The sequence below is a fragment of the Amblyomma maculatum genome, chromosome 8 (genome assembly GCF_055883805.1).
Source record: "Amblyomma maculatum isolate TAMU_Amacu chromosome 8, ASM5588380v1, whole genome shotgun sequence".
In the NCBI taxonomy this organism is placed as follows: Eukaryota; Metazoa; Arthropoda; class Arachnida; order Ixodida; family Ixodidae; genus Amblyomma; species Amblyomma maculatum.
Genome location: NC_139351.1, coordinates 47,584,932 through 47,606,946, shown reverse-complemented (window position 1 = coordinate 47,606,946; position 22,015 = coordinate 47,584,932). Strand labels below are relative to the sequence as shown.

Sequence of the window (22,015 nt, the reverse complement as noted above, 5' to 3'; positions counted from 1 at the left end):
AGTAAATATTACGATGAGCCACGGCAATATCAATGCCTTCAGATGTCGAGACATTCTTGATCAATCAGGATAAGCTCGATAGGCCGCTGGCGTCGTTGGGTTCATGCTGAACGACACCCTAACATTATAGCGTCAAAAATAGTTTCTAGCGTGGGTCAGGCACGCAGTGGATGAGACACCGAACAGCGAGACCAGTCTAGCTGTATCGATTGCCGCGCCGTAACACATAGCCTAGCGAGAAGAGAAAATACTTTATAGGCGCTCCCGTAGGGCATTTTCGTGCTACCTGCACGCGCTTACAGGGATCGATTGCCCGCACTGTCAAACCCCTGCATGGCGTGCCTCAGATAATTGGGCTAGGTCGACAGCGTCTGGGCAATAACGTTATCTGCCACACGCGCGTATCTGTAATGCTGCTGAACATGCTCGGTCGTTTATCGCGAACCAAGCGGCTAACAGCAGCAGCTTTTAGGCGCGCTGTGGAACAATTGAAGCGCCGCCGAGGCGGTGCGGGTTCCCTATACGACCCTAAAGTATAGCTCCATACACCTGAACGCTAACGCCATGACAGCTGATTCGGCCTAAGGAAAAATTTCGGTTTGCGGTGTTTGGAAGTGGCATGTTCTGATTGGTCAGATAGCCCTATCAAAAATACGTCACAGAAAAGATTAACGTACGCTGGTTTTTCGAGAACAGTTTGAGGGCGAAATAACTGCACGACTTTCAACTGCGTTTTTCCAGGTGTTACAGCCTCCTTTCACCGTAGAAAGACAAAATAATCCTCGAGGAATAATCTTTCTTGCCTAGCATGGTATTTTCCTTTAGTGCACATCTGAGCACTTAAGCTTGGAATGCTTACATTTGCCGTGGTGGCAGATAGCTAGCGCTGGGCTACTGAGACCGCAGACGCAGTCTCGATTCGGTTCGCAGCGGCCTCGTCTCAGTAGTAGCGAAGTGCAAGGCCGTCGTTTGCTGTGATTGGAGGGCATGCTAAAGAACCACAGGTTTAACACTTTCTGGAGCCGTTTCTTAAGGTGATAGGCGATGCCTTTTTTTGATGTTAAGCCATATAAACCAAACCAAGTCAAACTAAACCTTCTTACTTCTTACTATGAAGGTTTATAATCTGCTGGGGATAGGTTGCTCTGATAGCGTGTTTTAGACTAGGATAGCAATGAAATGGTACGCCCACTTTTGAAGTTCGTTTGAGTTCGCTTCCCAATAACGCCTTTCAGCGCGGTGTTTTGGAAGGGCTGGACAGATAATGGGTGTTATTGCAGCGGAATTCGAGCTCACAGTCTAAGACAAGGTGGCGTCCTGCGTCTGTCATAAAAATAACAGATTGGTCGAAATAGCGTCCTGCACCTGTTATAAAAATGTATGATCTGTAGAAAAAAGTCACGTCATTTCATGTTCGCCGACGTTGGCGACCAAGCTGCGTTCTATTATTTGGCAGGACATTGTGTGGTCAGCCTATCGGCCAATAATGTAATTTTGAATTAAATTGGTAGGCGCTCAGCAGGTGGCAGTTGGCATGCAGGTGGCACGGTCGAGCGCAGTTCATGGGCAATTTGTGTGGCGCAATATTGCCACGTAACATGGAAGAGAGAATGTCTTGTCACAGGAGGTTCTTCAGGCGTGCGACATCCTTTGCAGGGGTGTAACCGGAGTCAAACAGCATTATAAAGTGCCTCCGAATTTAACTTTTAAGAAAAATGTGGAAGAATGAGTAGAGGAGAGAAGGGATGTTAACCAGAAAGGCTTCCGGGTGGCTACCCTGCAAATATGATGGACAAGAGGAATAAGACCTGTGCTCTCCAGGGCGCATTCCGGCTACAGCACTATGGACCCTTCGTTCACTGCAAGCGTTCAGGGATGCTATGCGACGTCTTCACGTAACAAAGTAGAGAGGCGTCACACACTGCAGGAACACTATGAAACAGCCCACCTATGTGTGAGTACTAGCTACTATGTATCACGATTTCTGAATCCTACTACATAGCAAGATTCCTTAGCATTTCTGATATGGACGACCAGTAACAACAAATGTAATACCGATGGGAATGAAACTGCGCACGCACGCACGCACACAGACACACACACACACGTACATACACACACACACACACACACACACACACACACACACACACACACACACACACACACACACACACACAAGCACACACACGCATGCACGCACACGCGCACACGTACACACAAGCACACACACACACACACACACATACACGCACGCACGCACGCACTTGCAGACACGCACACGCACACATGCACACACACACACACGCGCGCACACGTACACACACACACGCACGCACACGCACACACGCACTTGCACACACGCACACACACATACACACACGCACGCACACGCACACACGTACACACACATGCACACACACACACACACGCGCACACCCACGCACGCACGCATACCACACTACGCATGATGACGTGGCCAAAAGAAAAAAAAAACGAATAAAGAACGTTGCTGCTTTGAATGGGGGTCGGTCCAGTTATCCAAGGTTGATCGGTAAAGAAAATACAACATATACGTGCATTATTGCCAATGTGATTTAAGGCTTTACCGGCATATAACACATATTTCAATTAGCATTATTGAGCAATGAGTTTAAATACGCCATTTCTTTGAGACGTTGTTACCTGGTTCTAAGATCTGACGTTCACAGTAGTTGTTTTTTGCGTGTTCTAGCAGTTTATGAATCATATTTGATTATTTTCTGCAATGGTCATGCAATCAAAAGTTGGGTGTTTGCTCCTTAGTTTTGTGGCACAGATTTTCCTCCCTACACAGGCTACTTAGTAAAGATGAAGTTAGAGAAGGATTTTCTTGCGATTAATAATTCTTTCGCATTGGAACTACAGATGCAGAGAATGATACGAAAATTTTTACAACAGAACAAAACACGGAACAGCATATTTGGGCATTCTCGAAGCATGTGGCTTTAGGTCAGTTACCAGTAGGAATGAGTTCTTATTAGTTTGTTTGCCAAAGTTAGTTTTGAGACAAACGGTTTCTTGGTGAGAACTACTTACACGAACAGCGATAAGGTGTTGATCAGGGACATTAAAGCGCAGGATGGGAGCATTAGGAGGGACAGAAGACTCATTAGAGCGCGATTGATTAATGTGGTGAAATGTTTACCTGCGTATCGGGATGGTAGAGCACTTAGTAATTGTAGTCCATAACCTTAGAATCAGTCGATCTAATCAATAAAGTACGATGAGCTGTCATCGAGGAAATTTACATTAATATCATCCGTAATGAGACCGTATTTGTTGGGAAGCGAAAGTGCTTGTTAAAGGCTACTGAGGTCTGAACAAACATTGGGAACAGGTTTTCATTTCACTTCATTTATTGAAGCCTTAAAGGCTCAAGCCAAGCCTTCAATCACGCCGCATAACATCACGTCTCTGTCTCCTTCATTATTTTTTTCTACCATCCTCATAACCGGCGCACTGTTCTCCAACCTCCCTCAAGAATGTCCCGTCGACTAATAACACCCTACTGAAAAAACTGTATCAGGCAATAACCTCACAGTTTCTCACATGGTCTCCCGCAATTCACGTAAGAAATCACATACAAGTCGCATATGTTTGCGTAAGATCTCATAGTTTCTTGTATATTGACATATATTATGGAAGATATTTTATGATAATGATGTGCGTCGTACGAGAGTGTATGTGATTAAATGAGATTGTGTGAGGTTATTGCCCCGTAGAACTTTTCGTTCTTTAGTAGGGCAGCCACCCGAAAAATCTGATTTTTAGCAATGAATAACTTTTTTTTTTCCAGATGCAATAGTCCGATGGAATGCTTTACCGGACGTTATTGCTTCATGCAAAGATCGTGAAATTATCCGAGCAAAACTAACGAATCACCTTCAGTGTTCTATTTGACAATGCCCACTAGTCTGCTCTTGTATGTGTTATTACTGTTTGTTTCGTTTCTTCAAATGGTGTTCATAAGCTGTTGTACAATGTTATTGCCCCCGTCTTATGTGAGCTAAGGGACCGGTAAATACTGCCAACAACAATATTTTCCCATTCAGCTCAATACTCGGATTATCCAGTTCCGTCCTCACAGATTGAACATAATTTAAATTTAAGACTATATGCTGCGTTTGTACGGAATGCCAGGTAATGCAAATATGGCTGAACGAACGTGGTTAAGTAAACTGCGATGACAGTAGTTTGCTAAATATGTTGTAAAAAAAAGAAACAAAAAGGAATAGGATGGACATTGAACAACTTTACTGAAACGCATCAGATATCGAATTGATGACCGGTAGTCAAAATCATTGAAAGGAATCCTTCAAAGGCTTTTCGAAGACTGTGAGCGATAAAATGAACAATGGGATGAGTTGGATGCTAATTGGTAAATACTTGAGGATGTACGCCATTGTGGCAGAGTGAGATTACAATTCAGCAGGAAAACTGCTGAGATCACCGGTATAGACATGGCTGCTGGTCGTTGCTTGTGCCATTATCTGAGTCCTTTGTCCAAAGGAATTTCCCTTTTTTCATCTTCTGCCGTTTCGGTCATTTTGCGAACAATCTTTCATTATCGGAGATGAGAAGGTGATTGATGTATACGTATTTTGGGTCTGGTGCCGGGAAGCCAATGTCTCTAATTGTCAGTTTTGCCTTACGAGCCTTATGAATTCTGCTTTCTCCCAGGTAAGCGGAATTGAACAAAGGGGTTTTTGGAGGATGACTTAAGTGTGCTTTGCTCGTTACGGAATATGCTAAAGGGACGTAGTGAACGAGGTCAGCGTCATTTTTAAGCACAGAGCATTCGATGTTGGTGAAAGTTGTTTCAATGATTTTGGAGCAGTATTCACCACGCGTGCAGGAAAAAAAAAAGCCTTTAAACTTAACATTAATTTTTCGATAGTACTGCCGTAGCTCCATCAGCAGCCTCACTTATTTTGTAACGATAGTTTAGAGTACTTTGCTAGAGACTGAGTTCTATATTTCTGTCACCAAGTCTTCAACTGTTTCGCTTAAAAAAAAAAATGTTGTTCTTGCGGAGGACGCGAAGGCCATTTCAAGCTACTTCACTCACCTCAAAACTGTGTTTGCCAAGTTGTGTTGGAAAGTGTGATACGTGTGCAGCGATATTGTGAATTAAAACCTTACTCCTAAGAAGGTCGTCTATATGAAGCTTATGCACACAGGGTCAATGAGCAAAGCAGCCAGATTAACCCAGCAAAAATGCTTAATTATTAAGACACAATAAGTATAACAATGTAAAAACGTACTGCTTATGCACGGTATTCTGTGATTGATCGACTGCCAATGGTTTAGTTGGTAGCTTGTTTATTCAGATCAGCGCGTGATTAAGCCAGCCGATTAAAGAAAGGGCACCCGACGCGCCACGCGCTCGCATGCTCCTGAAATTCTGCATTTATGGAAGTGCACGTTTATGCTTACCGGTGTTGATGCATGATTTCAGCCAGAGTAATTTCCGACACGATCAGTTCACGGATTGCTCAACTCCTCATGCCATCGGTTCATTGATAACTTTCCACGCGCGTATGTTGCCAGAAAGTACGGTCGGTACGGTGCCGCACCCTATCTCTCCGCCAGCGCTTCATCAGGTAAGGTCGGTCGAATCAGACTGAATTGAACTGAAGGCATCTTCATGGATCATCGTCAAGCGGGAGTGTGAGTGCAGTGCAAAGGCTACAGGACTGTGCTACAGGCTTAAGCCTGTACAGGCTTAAGCCGCTACAGGCTACTACAGGCTTATGCCTGCTTAAGAGTGAAAATGGCGAAAGGCACTTTACAGGACAATTTTCACTAACTGCAAGGATCTGGATAGTGTGTACGTACTGTAGAATAATAACTACTTCCGCTTTCTGGAGAACAGACAAAACAAGGTTACTATTGCACTCTTCTCAAGCCCAGCAATCAATATAGAAAAACGTGTGCCACCCCAGGTCGAAAAGCGCCGCTATGGTGTCGCCGCGTTTGCACGTGCGTGCGTGCACGTGCTTTCAACCGTGTTACCGTACCAGCGCGCACGCGCTGCGCCGGCTCCGCCGGAAGTCAACGCTCGTATGCAGGGCCACGTCGGAGAAAACTTTAGCTTGCGTTCCCTGTAAGCATGGCCGCCATGTGAGTCCGCTGACATCTTATTACTTGAAATGTACGTATAAAAAATTACGAGGGGCTTTAGCGACTAAAGTAGTGAAAGGCGAAAGCCGGAGTGCCGCATTCTGCTACGCAACTCGCCGTAATTAGTATATAATTATTTATTTTATTAGTCATTAGTCAAATAATTGAATAAATAATTAGCCATTAGGGAGACAGTATTAATTACTCATATTATTAATTATTACCTAATTATAGTAACTATTGATTCATCGTTTATTTGCATATTGCTACATAAGGCACGCATTGGCGTATACTGTGGTGGTGCTATGTGATTGGTCAAGACCTCTATGACGTGATCCCACCTCGGCCAATCAGAGGCGCCGCAAAAGCGGGACAGATTTTTGTCCACGACAGCATGAGCAATTAAAGGCTTGCGCCTTCATCATCATCAGCCTAACTATACCCACTGCAGGGCGAAGGCCTCTCCCATATTTCTCCAATTAGCCCGGTTTTGTGTTAGTTGCATCCACTTAGCCCCTGCGAAATTCTTACCCTCATCCGCCCACCTAACTTTCTGCCGCCCCCTGCTAAGCTTTCCTTCCCTTGGAATCCAGTTTGTTACCCTAAGCGACCATCGGTTAACCTCTCTTTGCACTACATGTCCTGCCCATGCCCATATCTTCTTGATTTCCCCTAGAAAGTCAGTAACTTGAGGTATTTCTCTGATCCACTCTGCACGCTTCCTATCTGTTCATGTTACCCCTACCGGGTTTCGTTCCATAGCCCTCTGCTTTCGCCTTAAAACAGGTCAGATACATCTAATCACTTCAAGGCCTCCTGGCTGCACCTGCGGTGGTATGATAGCCCGCATTCAATTACGTTTTGTTTTGTTTTGCGCTTGCGATATGGTTATTGTTGGTGCTTCTTGACTCATTCGGCACCAACTCATAACCAGAGTCCTGAAAATAAAAGGGGAGAAAATAAATCGAAGAATGACAATTCACACTATACGCCGAGATGATGTGCTCACCGCGATGAACAAGTGATATCGGCAAAAACATACGGTCTGCTGGTGCTTGAAATAAAGCGCTTCCTCGCAACATTAGGCGGCGTTACCTAACATATGCTAACTATATATTACAAAATGGCAAATATGGGGAGTGGTGAAACTGTAGTAATGGGAAGGCATCTACGTATAATCTCCAGAGCTATTCCCAAAGTGTCTCAATGATACTTAGAAGGAAGGCTGTTGAAAATAATCCCGTAGGTGGGCGCTGTAAGCACGCCGTGGAGGCGTGTCTACAGTGTTCCGGCTGCAAGCTCACACAAAAACAAAAAAATATTGGTTTCAGAAAGGGGCTGTATTTCGAGCTTGCCTTTCATTTTCGGCGAATTCCGGGTTCGTTTATTGCAGTTTGCAGCCTTCTGTTGAACGTTTCTTGATTTCTGATGATGTTGAAGATACGTTTTTATTTGCAACAGTTTTTGACCAACGTTTAACGTTTTGTAGACGACATGTCTGCCCAGCATGCTGTAGAGCCTCCCTGATGCAGAAACTCGCCCAGATGGCACCGATAAAAATTAGAGGGTCACTTAGATGTCTGTTAAGAGGAAAATGACAAAAGCCTAGCATTCCTCTCCTATCATTTGCCTCTCATTGTTTGCCTTTTATCGGTGCTCCTTGCAGTGCCACATATAATTATAATTGGTTTATAAGAAAGGAAAGGTGCAGTATCTGTGACAATTTCGGCGGCAAATGTGTTTGGGCGATACACCATCGCTCCTGTCGCGTGGCGTTCCTTGGCGCGCGTTCAAGTGTAGGATTGCGGATGGCAGGAACACTAGACAAGACGGAGACTGCAGGTTGGTCGCTTCGAATTTGGCGGCTGGTGACGTCACTTCGCTGTCGAACAATCAGGTGCGCCGCTCTCGCGGATAACTTTTGTTGACGGAAGTGTGAGCCATTAAAGGCTTTCGCCTTAATATTTTATTGCTGGGGAATCGAATTGTGTCAGCTAGAAAATGCCGGCGAATAGTCAACGGAACTCATGCTGTCGTGTACACGATGTCGAGGCTACAAGAAATTGAGATCATCATCATCATATTTATCAGCCTGACTATACCCACTGCAGGGCGAAGGCCTCTCTCATATTTCTGCAATTAACCCGGTTCTGTCCTAGCTGCATCCACTTGACCCCTGCGGACTTCTTAACCTCGTCCGCCCACCTACCTTTCTGCCGCCCCCTGCTATGATTTCCTTCCCTTGGAATCCAGTTTGTTATCAAGCGATCGACCATCGGTTATCCTCTCTTCGCACTACATATGTCCTGTTCATGCCCATTTCTTCTCGATTTCCACTAGAATGTTAGTAACTTGAGTTATTTCTCTTACTCTGCACGCTTCCTATCTCTTAATGGTACCGCTACCATTTTTCGTTCCATAGCCCTCTGCGTTGTCCTCAACTGAAATGAAACCCTTATGGTTAGCCTCCACGTTTCAGCCCCATAGGTGAGTACAGGTAAGATGCAACTGTTGTATACTTTCTCCTTGCACTGTACCGGTAAGCTGCTAGTCATAATCGGCGAGTGCTTGCCAAATGCGCTCCATTTCATGGTCCGGATCTGCGGTTACTACCTGTCCTAAGTAGACATAATCGCCTACTACTTGCAGTACTTCACTACCTAACGTAAACTGCAGTTCCTTCCCGAGGCTGTTGAACATTACCTTAGACTTCTGCATATTGATTTTCAAGCCTACCTTTCTACTTTTCGTGTCTAGGTCACCAATCATTCCTTGCAGTTCATCTCCTCAGTTACTTAGCAAGGCAATGCCATCAGCAAATCGCAGATTACTGAGGTATTCTCCATCTACCCTTATCCCTAACTGCTCCCATTCCAAGTCTCTGAATAGTTCCTCGAAGCAAGCTGTGAATATAGTGCTGGGGAGGTGGTGTCCCCTTGCCTAGCACCGTTCTTTATGGGAATTTTGTTACTGTCTTAATGCAGAACTATGGTTGCTGTGCAGCCACTATATATATCTTCCAGCACTTTCACGTATGGCTCGTCTACCCCCTGATTTCGCAACGCCTGCATCACCGCCGAGGTTTCAACTGAGTCAAATGCTTTTTCGTAATCAATGAATGCTATATATAAGGGCTGGTTATATTCCGAAAATGTTTCTATCACCTGGTTGATGGTATAGATATGATCGGTAGTAGAGTACCGTTTCCGAAACTCTGCTTGATCCTTTGCTTGATTGCAGTCTAAGGTTGTCCTGATTCTATTAGCGATTACCTTATTAAATACCTTATAAGTAACAAGCAGTAAGCTGATTGGTCTGCAATGTTTAAGGTCCTTAGCGTCCCCTTTCTTATGAATGAGGATAATGTTTGCGTTCTTCCATGGTTATGGTACCGTCGATGACACCAGGCACTGCGTATACAGGGTAGCCAGATTTTCTAGCACGATATACCCCCCCCCCCCCGTCCGTCAACAAATCTATAGTTATTTGATCCTTTCGAGCTGCATTCCCCCTTTTCATGTTTTCTATTGCTTTCTTAACCTCGTCCTTCGTCACTGGTGGAACGTCTGACAGTTTTCCCCTACCGCCAATCTCATTATGGCCCTGATTACTTTGGCTACCGTAGAGATCAGTATAGAACTCCTCGGCTACTTTGACTATCTTTTCCATATTTGTGAGGATTTTGCCCATCTTGTCCTTTAGCGCATACATGTGATTTTTGGCTGTGCCTAATTTCTTCTTCACCGCTTTAAGGCTTCCGCCGTTCTTTACAGCATGCTCAAGTTTCTCCATGCTATACTTCCTTATATCGGCCACTTTACGCTAATTGATTAGTTTTAATATCTCTGCCAACTCTATCTGGTCTGTTGGATTGGAAGCTTTCATACTCTGCCGTTCCTTAATCAAATATATCGTCTCCTTAGACAGCTTACCGATATCCTCTCTAACTATCCTACCGCCTACTTCTACAGCGCACTCAGTAATGATATCTCTGAAATTATTCTTTATTGCTGCTAGGGTAATGTCACCATCCCCGGTTAGAGCTGAATATCTATTCTGTAGCGAGATCCTGAACTCTTCTGCCCTCCCCCTCACCGCTAATTCGTTGGTTTGGTTTGTGGGGTTTAACGTCCCTAAGCAACTCAGGCTATGAGAGACGCCGTTGTGGAGGACTCCGGAAATTTCGACCACCTGGGGTTCTTTAACGTGCACTGACATCGCACAGCACACGGACGCCACTCCGTTTCTCCTCCATCGAAACGAAGCCGCCGAGGCCGGGATTCGATCCCGCGTCCTTGGGAACAGTAGTCGAGCGCCGTAATCACTGCGTCACCTCGGCGTGATGGACTTCTTTCTTACTAACCTGTTGCGTTCCTTCTGCAGATTTAGACTAATTCGGGACCTCACCATCCTGTGGTCAATGCATCGCACTTTTCACACTGCCTCTAAATATTGAATAGTGGCGGGGGTTAAACAAAGTACGAAGTCAATTTCATTTTTAGTCACCCCGTTGAGACTTTTCCATGTCCATTTCCGGTTCTTCCGTTTGCTGAAGAAGGAATTCATGATTCTTAAGTTAATGCGCTCTGCAAACTCAACTAGTAACTCCCCCTGCTATTCCTAGAACCAATGCCATAATCCCCTACTGCCTGGTCTCCTGCCGGCTTTTTCTCTACCTTGGCATTGAAGTCACCCATTAGTACAGTATACTGCTTTTTCCCTTTCCGCATTTTTGTATACTGCTACTGCTTTTCCCTTTCCGCATTCTTCATCTTCGTAGAAGCTTTGAACTGCCTGGTCATCATAACTATATGCAGGTGCATAGGCCTGTACAACCTTCAGTTTATACCGCTTAATAAGCTTAATTGAGATACAGCTTTGGAAATTAAAAAAAAAAAAAACCTATTCTATATGTTCGAGTTACCTGAGGTAAGATGGACAGAACCCACCCGGTGTACGATAAGCCACAGTCAACAAATTACTCGCAGTAGCAATTAAGCAGCGCTACTAAAATATAAACGGCGTTTTCTGATTCAACGAGTTTAATCAAAAACGCCGATCAAACAATACACGTGAAACATGTAGCCTGCATGTTTGAAAAGCACCCGCAATCGACGGAAGACTTCAAACGGACGTTGATACGGGCTAACGCAACTCTGCGTGACTACCGTTACGAACACTGTTCGCGGCAGGATGCTTTGAGTTGCGGCGCCGTGGCGTCAACAGGCCACGTCCGGCATTAAGACACACTGCATCGGCCAGACATCCACAGTCGCTCTGGTTTGCAGTTTCTGTAGCTATACCACGCACTGAGCCGCTGGATGTGCGCACGAAACTTCACTTTGTAAGAGGTAAGTTCGGCAAGGGGCGCATTTCAGAGCATACGTGAAGAATATGGATAGATAACTTATGCAGCTCTGTATGCAACTTTTTATGCACGTTCAAGAGAATGCCACTCTCAAGATAATGATGATTACTGCTGGATACAACCTACTGAAAAAATTGTATGAGGCAATAACCTCACATTTTCTCACACAATCTCACTCAATTCGCATAAAAAATCGCATACAAATCGCATATAATTGCATAAGATCTCATAGTTTCTTGAATATTATCATAAATTATGCGAAATATTTTATGATAATGATGTCCACCGTATGAGAGTCTATGCGATTTGGTGAGATTTGGGAGGTTATTGCTCGGTTTTTCAGTGGGGAAGTAAAGGACAAAATGTCAAAATCAGTGTTCAGGGGAATTTCCGAAGGTTGAGCAGATTTGTAATAAAGAAACTACTCACTGACGTCCCACCGAACGCAGCCAGACGGCTTTCCTAGAAACTGCTTATAGAAAAATTGATGCTGCGCCTGAGTTCGAACCCGGGACCACCACCTTCCGAGACAATCGCTCTATAATTGAGCTAACCAGGACGGCCAGCAGATAGACGATAGACTTGATCAATAACTCGAAGGGATCAATTGATCAATTTTTCGCTGCAATCAGCTCTTGCCAGCTGGCGGTAACTAGATCGAGTGTGGTACCCGCATCGCCTAAGCGCGGCGCCGCGTCTACATTCGCGACTGGCAGCGAACGCCTCCCTCCCAGTAACTTTCAAACGAGGCTCATTGTCGCCAGCCACCAAGCTCGACATTTTCCCTGCCGTCTCACCAATCAAGTTCCCTTGACCCACCCGTGTGGCGAACTGCTTTGCGCTAACCGACGCAAGATGAAGTTCATTTGACAGCTGAGGTGCTCTTCATCGTGTGAAAGCCATGCAAGCCATGTCAGCGTTCGCACTATGGCTGTTGTTTTCACAAATTCAACTCGGCGCGCCAGGGCACGAATGATCCTGACTCCTTTCTAGTAGCTCGCTGTCGACTTCGCAAGTGTGGGTCTCTACAGTGCCCGCCTACTCATCATGAATCTGCCTCTGCTGATCAAAACTTGTGAGCTGCGCAGTTTTCATGAACGAGACTATTTTTATGTGTGTCATGCTGTATGACGATGCTAATTTTCAAAATTACAATTTTGTCATCTTCGTGTCAACTCCATTACCGGCACGCTGTGCAACTTCTACGTTTGACTCGACAGGAGGTTCAATTCCTGTCAATTTCCCACTCACATTTGTTGGAACCTGATCACTTTAAAGCTAGGTGGCTCGGCGGGCAGTTCACCTCGCCTAGCGGCGTCACAGCTGTTTCCTCGCCGATGGACTCGGCACTAACAGTTTCAGCTGCAGGTGGCTCGACCAAGGTAACCCGACACTTTTTCTATTCGAGGCTTGGTCGGCTCGCTGCTTCGGTCGCGTTGCTCAACCGCTTCCCCAAGCTGTGTTTCATTCTCCGGTGCAGTTAAATTTGCTCCGAAAGTTCCTCATATTCTAGACATTCTGTTACAGCAGCACTTCACCTGATAAGCCAAGTACGACCTGGTACTGGATTTCTCTCGTAATTAGCGAAATGAGAGTACGTTTCCTGCTATCGCCGCTACCGAGTTGCATAGATTTTTTGCGGGTGCAAGTAAGCCCAATAACGAGCTAACGTCAGTGTTACTACGCCTGTCTCTTCTTTTTTGCCTACAGTCTTGTCTCTACCAAATAACAATCTAAGCATAACCTGAGCCAGAGAAAGTCTGGAGTTTGAGGAAAACATCAGGTGCTCAACACGCCGAGGTGCCTGACACTGGTTGATCGCGCGTTTCCAACCAGTGTTGCTAGGTCATTGATGCCAGCCAGTTGCACGGTCACGCCTGGGACATCCCACCGCTGCCTGCCAGGGTTGTGCCAAGGAGTTGGTCCCGTAGCTCTCGTCAACCATTGATGATCGCGACCGAGAGCTGCCTGGTCATGTGCAGTAGCAATGACTCCGAGCCAGTGTCAATCAGATGAACAAAATGCGTCTTTATACACTATTTACAGGACGTTATACAGAAGAATATCTGCGCAGGGGCCACAGGCTACTAGCCATACACGACTGTTCTCGCACAGCAACGGCTGAGGAGACTGCGCCACGTCCTCTCCTTGCGTGCGGTAGTGCACTCGACAAACACTCCGTGACGGTTCCGGTCTCCAAGCGGCAGCGCTCCTGCTTATATAGCCCGGAAAAGAGTTGCCACTAAAACTGTCAAATCCGGAGGTATAGCTTGACAGCGACCCTAGGGACCAATCAGCGAGTGCGCTGATCACCCGCTTCGAATCTGCCGCGGTGTGAAGGGGTTCCGCCGCCAGGGGACCAGCGCCGAGCTGTCTGCTTTGATAACTCCATATAACTCTTTAATAACTCCAGAGGCAGTGCCCTACTTTTTGATGCTAGATCAGGGTGCCTTAGAACACGCAGTTACAAAAAGAAATTTAACAATGAAGATGACGCATGTGCTTTATGTGGTAACTCCAGTGAAGCAATTGACCATATTATACTGGAATGTAATGGTATCCATCCGGAAGTCGATGCAGGCGCAGTCACTCCTCCTGAAGCTGTGGGGTTTAGAGATACCAGTGGCCGGGTGAATAAAGCGGCGGTGGAAGCTAGCAAAAAACGACTGGAAGATTGGTGGCTTAAAAGCAGAAAAGTGACGGAACAAACATTCAATAAATAGAATGATGGCATAGTTAACCAATCTAAAACAATATTTAGAATATAGGGAGCAAAATGAGCATGATAGCTACTGCTACCACCCAGTTTCAGAGGGGACGCTTCTATATTCCATCCATCCATGCTCGCCAATGCTCCGTTCCAGCGCCGCTGCCTTGTGGCGCAGCACCCTGCGTTAACCGGATAAGTTGGGCGTTCGGCCGGCTGACCTCGAATCCGGGCGTGTTCTCCGGGCACAACAGCGGGCAATGAGCTACGCTCTAGTAGTTCAGTTCACATAAAGCTTCACAGTCTATGGAACCACTTGATCTTGATACTTTGGAAAAGTATTTGTAAATGTTGATAACAGAGTGTGAAGACGCGTTTTCTCTGCTCATGTTAACAATGTCTCCATGAACAACGTTCTTTGTCGATCTGGATTTTCCTGGTGAATATCAAAATTTCAAACCTCTTCTGAATCTATATTCTTTCAAAATTTGAAAAGAAGCTGACTGCGTCACCCTGAAAAACACTGAACACTTATGATGTGTCGTCACGATGACTACGTCCAACCCATGTCTGTAAAAATGTCCAGGGATATATATGCCCGCAAATAGATAACTTGCAAGTGAAGGCGACTATTATTAACTTAGAACTGAGGGCAAAAAAAAACCACTACAGAGAACGCCCATAAAAAGACAAATGAAAAAATGAACCGAAACGGGGCAAACAGCCCGAGATGCTCCTGGATGAACAGAAAGACATTACTGCGCTAAAATATCTTAAGAAATAGCAAATTTTTTGTTATTTTTCAGGATATCTTGAATTTATGCAAAGCACGAAAAATATAGCCATTGTTCACTACTGTATGCTGTTATTGCCTTTATTCCTAACAGAAAGATGCCGGTGAAAGTGAATACTTATTGGTATGGTTTTTTTTTCGTGATTGGTAGGGATATGGTTGAATCTCATGAATACGCAGTGATCCAGTGCATGTGCTGAGTCAGGCGGACAAAACAGAAATTTCAACCTAATCTCACTGCTCACAAATGCTGCGCTGCTTAGTTGTACACGGAGAAAGGAACTGGACAAACGCTGAGGTTAAGCGCAATCTACCAACTGAAGTTTTATTTCTTAGATAAGGTGTTTATTTTTGACATTTTCATGGTTTCATTCCTTAGTTGTTCTTGCTGTTACAGTGCACTCTTATGATTTATGTGTATTCACGATCCTCAGATTACGTCGCGTGCTGGTGTTTCCTTTTTTCTTTTCAAAGAAATAAAACTTCAGTTGGTAGATTGCGCTTAACCTCAGCGTTTGTCCAGTTCTTTTGTCCGTGTACAACTAAGCTGCGCAGCATTTGTGAGAAGATGTTCCAACTAGCCCAATCTCAAGCACTTCTTAATCTCACTGTGCTGTTCACGGATGATGACTGACAATTCTTGATAAAGAACTGTGTTTAGCATATTGTTTTTCTTATTTTGCCTGCAGCACTTTCACGACGGTGACTTCGTTTTCCGGAACAGTCTGCCGAGAATAGATCCACCTTAACAAGTTATGGATTTAAGGGCCATGAAGGAAAGCGAAAACGACACCGTCAACCTCTCTTCTGGGCTGTACTCGAGAAGCAACAAGCTCCAGCGAAGGTACAACAATTCTGTGCTCGATGCTTACCAGATGGCGTTCCGGGACGAGGCACAAGCGTCCCATCAGTACTTGGACCTAGGCTGTGGGACAGGCGACTTCACGAGAGATGACCTGCTACCACGATGCCTGCCGTGCCGCAGAATCGTGGCCGTCGACAGTTCTCCAGATATGGTTGAGTACGCTCGCAAGTACTCGATGCACGGGAAGCTGGATTTCAAGGTGCTCGACATCTGCGGCCGTGTCACCGATATCCTGGACGAGTTTGGCCAGTTCGACAGAGTATACTCATTCTACTGTTTGCATTGGGTGGAAGAATTGGAAGAGGCGCTGAAGAACGTCGCCAAGTTGCTGACTCCAACAGGCGAATGCCTTCTTGTTTTCTACGCTTCCCACGAGTCGGTACCGGTTTGGAGAGCGCTTTCGAGAATGGAACGCTGGGAGAAGTATTCGAGGGTAAGTGTTGTGGATGGTTGAGTGGTTCATTTTAAGCCATTTAGATTTCACGCGTCATCTAAGAGTAGTTTTCGTACACAGGGCTATGCTGCAATCCACGCATCCCTGTTGTCAAAGTAAGCATATCACTTGGGCTAAAGGAAGAGTGACGGCATACTTGTCGCCAGTGGCTATAGACGACATTTTTTTACCCTCACACGCAGGCTGCTAGCGCTCCTACTCTCGACACCAGGCGCCATCTGTCAGACGCGCGGCTAGGGGTCTGCGGGCCGCGCGGGCGCCTCGCTTTGAATATGTGTTTGTGAGCGAGCGTTCTTCAGTTGTATCGTTAACGCGCTCTACCACCTATGCACGTAGAAGTGTGATATGTGTTTGTCCTTGTCCCAGAGAGTGCTACAGCAATTTGAAGCGCACTGTTCCCTCGGTGACGCGATACACGAGGATAGTATGCATGGTTACCAACTGTAAATCGCCGTTTATGCATGCTCAGTAGCGGCGTGTTCTTTTATTTTTTTTTTATTTTTTTTTTTTGGGGGGGGGGAGGTTGCTCTTCACATGTGATATATCCACATGTTTTATTTTAAGTTTTGCTTTTGCGTATGAGGATGTAGATCTTTGGGCCTGACTCCGTGGTGTGAGATTTAACCGGATCGACGTTCGCGCTGATGTTTGCTTAAGCAAAGCGTGTTTTTTCAGTCAACAGTGGTTGTCTTTGGCTTTCGTGTTTCCTTGAAGGGAATATAAGTACGACTAGTAAAGATGCCATTTGTTATTTTCTTTTATAAAGACTAATAGAAACCCGTTTTGTTGGTGCAGTTAAGTTAGTAAAAAATCGCAAACTTTGCTTCAGGAGCGACGCGATGCAAAAATGTTCATTTTAAACCTTATATACTGACATGATGCCTTAAGTTGTTTGCACTAAAACGTTTTCTTCGGACCTCTAGATTGATAGGTGGGGTCTCCACAAGCCATCAAAGTCGCCTGAATTTTGAAAACAGTATAATAGGGGCAACTTTGATTCCAGGTAAAAAAAAAAAAACATCATCTGCGATTTTTATTTAAATCCCTCTTAAGAATCCTCAACACCTCAGAAATATTACGAGCTAATAGCAAAAAAAAGTTTCAGTATGGCCACATTGAACGGAACTTTATGGGCCTTGTAAACAGCTTACCTTTCTGCGCACAACAGTGAGACCGATGACGAAATGGCAGCTGCCCGCAGTGATGCATCTGACTCTTCACAATAACAGGCACGCTTCGAAAATAACACAATATAATTTGGCTGCCGAGTGTGATGGGTACTGTCCAGACATGCTTTAAAACACAAAATGAAGGTTACCGCAAAAGCAACATAAAACTTTTCTGTGATGTCTTCACATGGAACTTCACAGCTCCGGCACGACTTCTACTTCCGTGCTTATGAAAGTGCTCAGACGTCGGACTCCACTTGCAAAGCTCGCTCCTCGGTACGTAACGCTCTTGGCCCGTACCCGTGGCCCGTACTGAGAGATGCTTCGAAACAAAATTAAGACCTACTCCAAGAACGCGCGAGTTTTTCAAAAACATCACATATGTCAAGCAGCTTCATTAACACTTCATTTTGGGCGAGTTGGTTCATTTTTGGAAAACTTTGAAAGAGCGAAAACGCACACGACCACTAAGGACAAGAGACGAGACTCGTCTCTTGTCCTTAGTGGTCGTGTGTGTTTGCGCTCTTTCAAAGTTTTCCAAAAATGTCAAGCAGCTGTTGCGGCGCTAGAGGGCGCGCGGAAGAAGCGCCACATAAAGCCCCTTGATGGCGCCACAGCCTGCAGAAGGCGTGGGGATGAGACGACGCGTTGACCGCTAGGAGCTGCGGGAATTCGGCTCCTTCCAGGTCCGCGCCGCTCGCTGGATGGACAACCGGGATCGGCATCAACAAACGCCCGTACGTCTCTCTTACGTTGCGTGCTTTGGTTGCCAGCATAGCCGCTCTGAGAAAATGACGTCATGTAAATAAGTTCTATAGCAACATTGTAGTACAGCAGAATCGTATTAGGTTTGCTTGAATTTCTGCGGAAAAAATGCAGGCCTATTAGGCCCGTTTCACATGCTGCGAACCCGCGTGCGGATTCGGTGAGAGAGACCCTCAGGGTTGTCTGATGTTTCGTAGAAGACGCGTACGCAGAACGTGTTTGATTATTATACCGAGATGCATGTTTATATTATAAGCTATAATGACGTATTTATGGAAACGGCCAGTCTTTCAGCATGCAAAAAGCGCGTTGCGGCGCCAAATGAAACCACTCGGACGTGAAAATAGGGGTGTCTCATGGGGGTGTCGCTCTCCTTCGATACTGGGCGTGCCAGCCCATTGCACGTCCCAATACGTCACATAACGTAGCGACGCTCCTTGACTCCTCATTGATCAGTCGCAGAACGACCTCGGCGACGCTGCGACTGAATTCCACCACCAGCATCATCATCATCATCATAATCATCATCATCATCATCATCATCATCATCATCATCATCATCATCATCATCAGCCTGATTATACCCACTGCAGGGCGAAGGCCTCTCCCATATTTCTCCACTTAACCCGGTTCTGTGCTAGCTGCATCCACTTGACCCCTGCGAACTTCTTAATCTCATCCGCCCACCTACCTTTCTGCCGCCCCTGCTACGCTTTCCTTCCCTTGGAATCCAGTTTGTTACCCTCAGCGACCATCGGTTATCCTCTCTTCGCACTACATGTCCTGCCCATGCCCATTTCTTCTTCTCAATTTCTACTAGAATGTCGGTAACTTGAGTTATTTCTCTGACCCACTCTGCACGCTTTCTATCTCTTAATGTTACCCCTACCATTTTTCGTTCCATAGCCCTCTGGGTTGTCCTCAACTTAAGTCGAACTCTCTTGGTTAGCTTCCACGTTTCAGCCCCATAGGTGAGTACAGGCAAGATGCAACTGTTGTATACTTTCCTCTTAAGCGATACCGGTAAGATCCTAGTCATAATCTGCGAGTGCTTGCCAAATGCGCTCCATCCCAATCTTATTCTTCTTGTTATTTCATTTTCATGGTCCGGATCAGCGGTTACTACCTGTCCTAAGTAGACATATTCGCCTACTACTTCCAGTATTTCGCTACCTGATGTAAACTGCTGTTCCTTCCCGAGGCTGTTGAACCTTAGTCTTCTGCATATTTATTTTCAAGCCTACCTTTCTACTTTTCCTGTCTAGGTCATCAATTATTATTTGCAGTGCATCCCTCGAGTTGCTTAGCAAGGCAATGTCATCAGCAAATCGCAGATTACTGAGGTATTCTCCATCTACCCTTATCCCTAACTGCTCCCATTCCAAGTCTCTGAATACTTCCTCTAAGCAAGCTGTGAATAGTACTGGGTCTCCTTGCCTAACACCTGTCTTTATGGGAATTTTGTTACTTTCTTTATGCAGAACTATGGTTGCTGTGCAGCCACTATATATATCTTCCAGCACTTTCACGTACGGCTCGTCTACCCCCTGATTTCGCAATGCCTGCATCACCGCCGAGGTTTTAACTGAGTCAAATGCTTTTTCGTAATCAATGAATGCTATGTATAAGGGCTGGTTATATTCCGAGCATTTTTCTATCACCTGATTGATGGTATGGATATGGTCGATAGTAGAGTACTGTTTCCGAACCCCGGCTTGATTTTTTGCTTGATTGCAGTCTAAGGTTGTCCTGATTCTATTAGCGATTACCTTAGTAGCTACCTTATGCGTAACAGACAGTAAGCTGATTGGCCTGTAATATTTAAGGTCCTTAGAGTCCCCTTTCTTGTGAATGAAGATAATGTTTGCATTCTTCCATGGTTCCGGTACCGTCGATGACACCAGGCACTGCGTATACAGGGTGGCCAGTTTTTCTAGCACGATATCCCCCCGTCCTCCGGCAAATCTCTAGTTATCTGATTCTCTCCAGCTGATTTCCCCCTTTTCATAGTTTCTAGTGCTTTCTTGACCTCGTCCTTCGTCACTGGTAGAACGTCTGACTGTTTTTCCCTACCGCCAATCTCATTACGCTCCTGACTACTTTGGCTACTGTAGAGATCTGTATAGAACTCCTCGGCTACATTGACTACCTTTTCCTATTAGTGATGACGTTGCCCGCTTTGTCCCTTATCGCATACATCTGGTTTTTGCCTATGCCCAATTTCTTCTTTACCGCTTTAAGGCTTCCCCCGTTCTTTACAGCATCCTCAATTTTCTCCATGTTATACTTCCTTATATCGGCCACCTTGCGCTTATTGATTAGCTTTGATATCTCGGCCAATTCAATCTGGTCTGTTGGATTGGAAGCTTTCATACTCTGGCGTTTCTTAATCAAATCTTTCGTCTCCTTAGACAGCTTACCGGTATCCTCTCTAACTATCCTACCGCCTACTTCTACCGCGCACTCAGTAATGATATCTCTGAAATTATTCTTTATTGCTGCTAGGGTAATGTCACCATCCCCGGTTAGAGCTGAATATCTATTCTGTAGCGAGATCCTGAACTCTTCTGCCCTCCCCCTCACCGCTAATTCGTTGGTTTGGTTTGTGGGGTTTAACGTCCCAAAGCAACTCAGGCTATGAGAGACGCCGTTGTGGAGGACTCCGGAAATTTCGACCACCTGGGGTTCTTTAACGTGCACTGACATCGCACAGCACACGGACGCCACTCCGTTTCTCCTCCATCGAAACGAAGCCTTTCCATCGAACTTTCGAACATCGAACATCGAACTTTCCCGATTACCTCTACATCCTGCACAATGGGGGGGGGGGGGGGGTTGAACACATTATGAAGTCGATTTCATTTTTAGTCTCTCCGTTAGGACTTTTCCATGTCCATTTTCGGTTCTTCCGTTTGCTGAAGAAGGTATTCATGATTCGTAAGTTATTGCGTTCTGCAAAATCAACTAGTAACTCCCCCCTGCTATTCCTAGAACCAATGCCATAGTCCCTGCCTGTTTTTTCCCTACCTTGGCATTGAAATCGCCCATTAGTACAGTATACTGCGTCTTTACTTTTCGCATTGCCGATTCTACATCTTCATAGAAGCTTTCAACTGCCTGGTCATCATAACTACATGTAGGTGCATAGGCCTGTACAACCTTCAGTTTATACCGCTTATTAAGCCTAATTACGATGCCTGCAACCCTCTCGTTAATACTATATAATTCATCTATATTACCCGCGATATACTTATTGACAAGGAAACCTATTCCTAGTTGTCGCCTCTCTGTAAATCTCGATAACACAGTACATGCCCATCCTTCAGTGCAGTATATGCCTCATTCGGCCTACTAACCTCACTAAGCCCTATGACATCCCATTTCATTCCCTCTAGTTCCTCTAACAGCATTGCTAAACTAGCTTCACTAGCTAGGGTTCTAGCATTAAACGTTGCAAGGGTCAGTTTCCAATGGCGGCCTCTCCAGCGGAGCCAGGCTTTATTAGCACCCTCTGCTGCGTCACAGGTCTGACCGCCGCCGTGGTTAGTTGTTCCGCAGCCGCTGATGACTGAGGGCCGGGGTCTTATGGAGCTTATCATAGGAGGTTGCGGCCAATTACTGCACTAGGGTGGCCAACTGTTGTTCTGGTGAGGGAGTGCGTTGCCGAAGGTGTTCACCGGCATCAGGTCGCACCCCAAACCTGTGTATGCAATTCCATCGACACGCGGA

At 45.6% G+C, this 22,015-nt stretch overlaps 1 protein-coding gene across 3 annotated transcripts in view; it reads left to right on the top strand.

Annotated features, from left to right (window-relative positions):
- Positions 1-11,358: 11,358 nt before the first annotated feature.
- The window catches only part of LOC146181116 (juvenile hormone acid O-methyltransferase-like), a 58,917-nt gene continuing 48,260 nt past the window's right edge, over positions 11,359-22,015 (top strand). For 2 of the 3 annotated variants that reach the window (XM_084576257.1, XM_084576255.1), the window contains exons 1-2: positions 11,359-11,516; positions 15,723-16,331. In XM_084576257.1, coding sequence (XP_084432383.1) covers positions 15,789-16,331 — 543 coding nt within the window. In that variant the 5' untranslated portion in view covers positions 11,359-11,516; positions 15,723-15,788. Of the gene's footprint in view, positions 11,517-12,557; positions 12,916-15,722; positions 16,332-22,015 lie in introns of those variants that run through there. The other variant, XM_084576256.1, reaches the window with a different exon arrangement.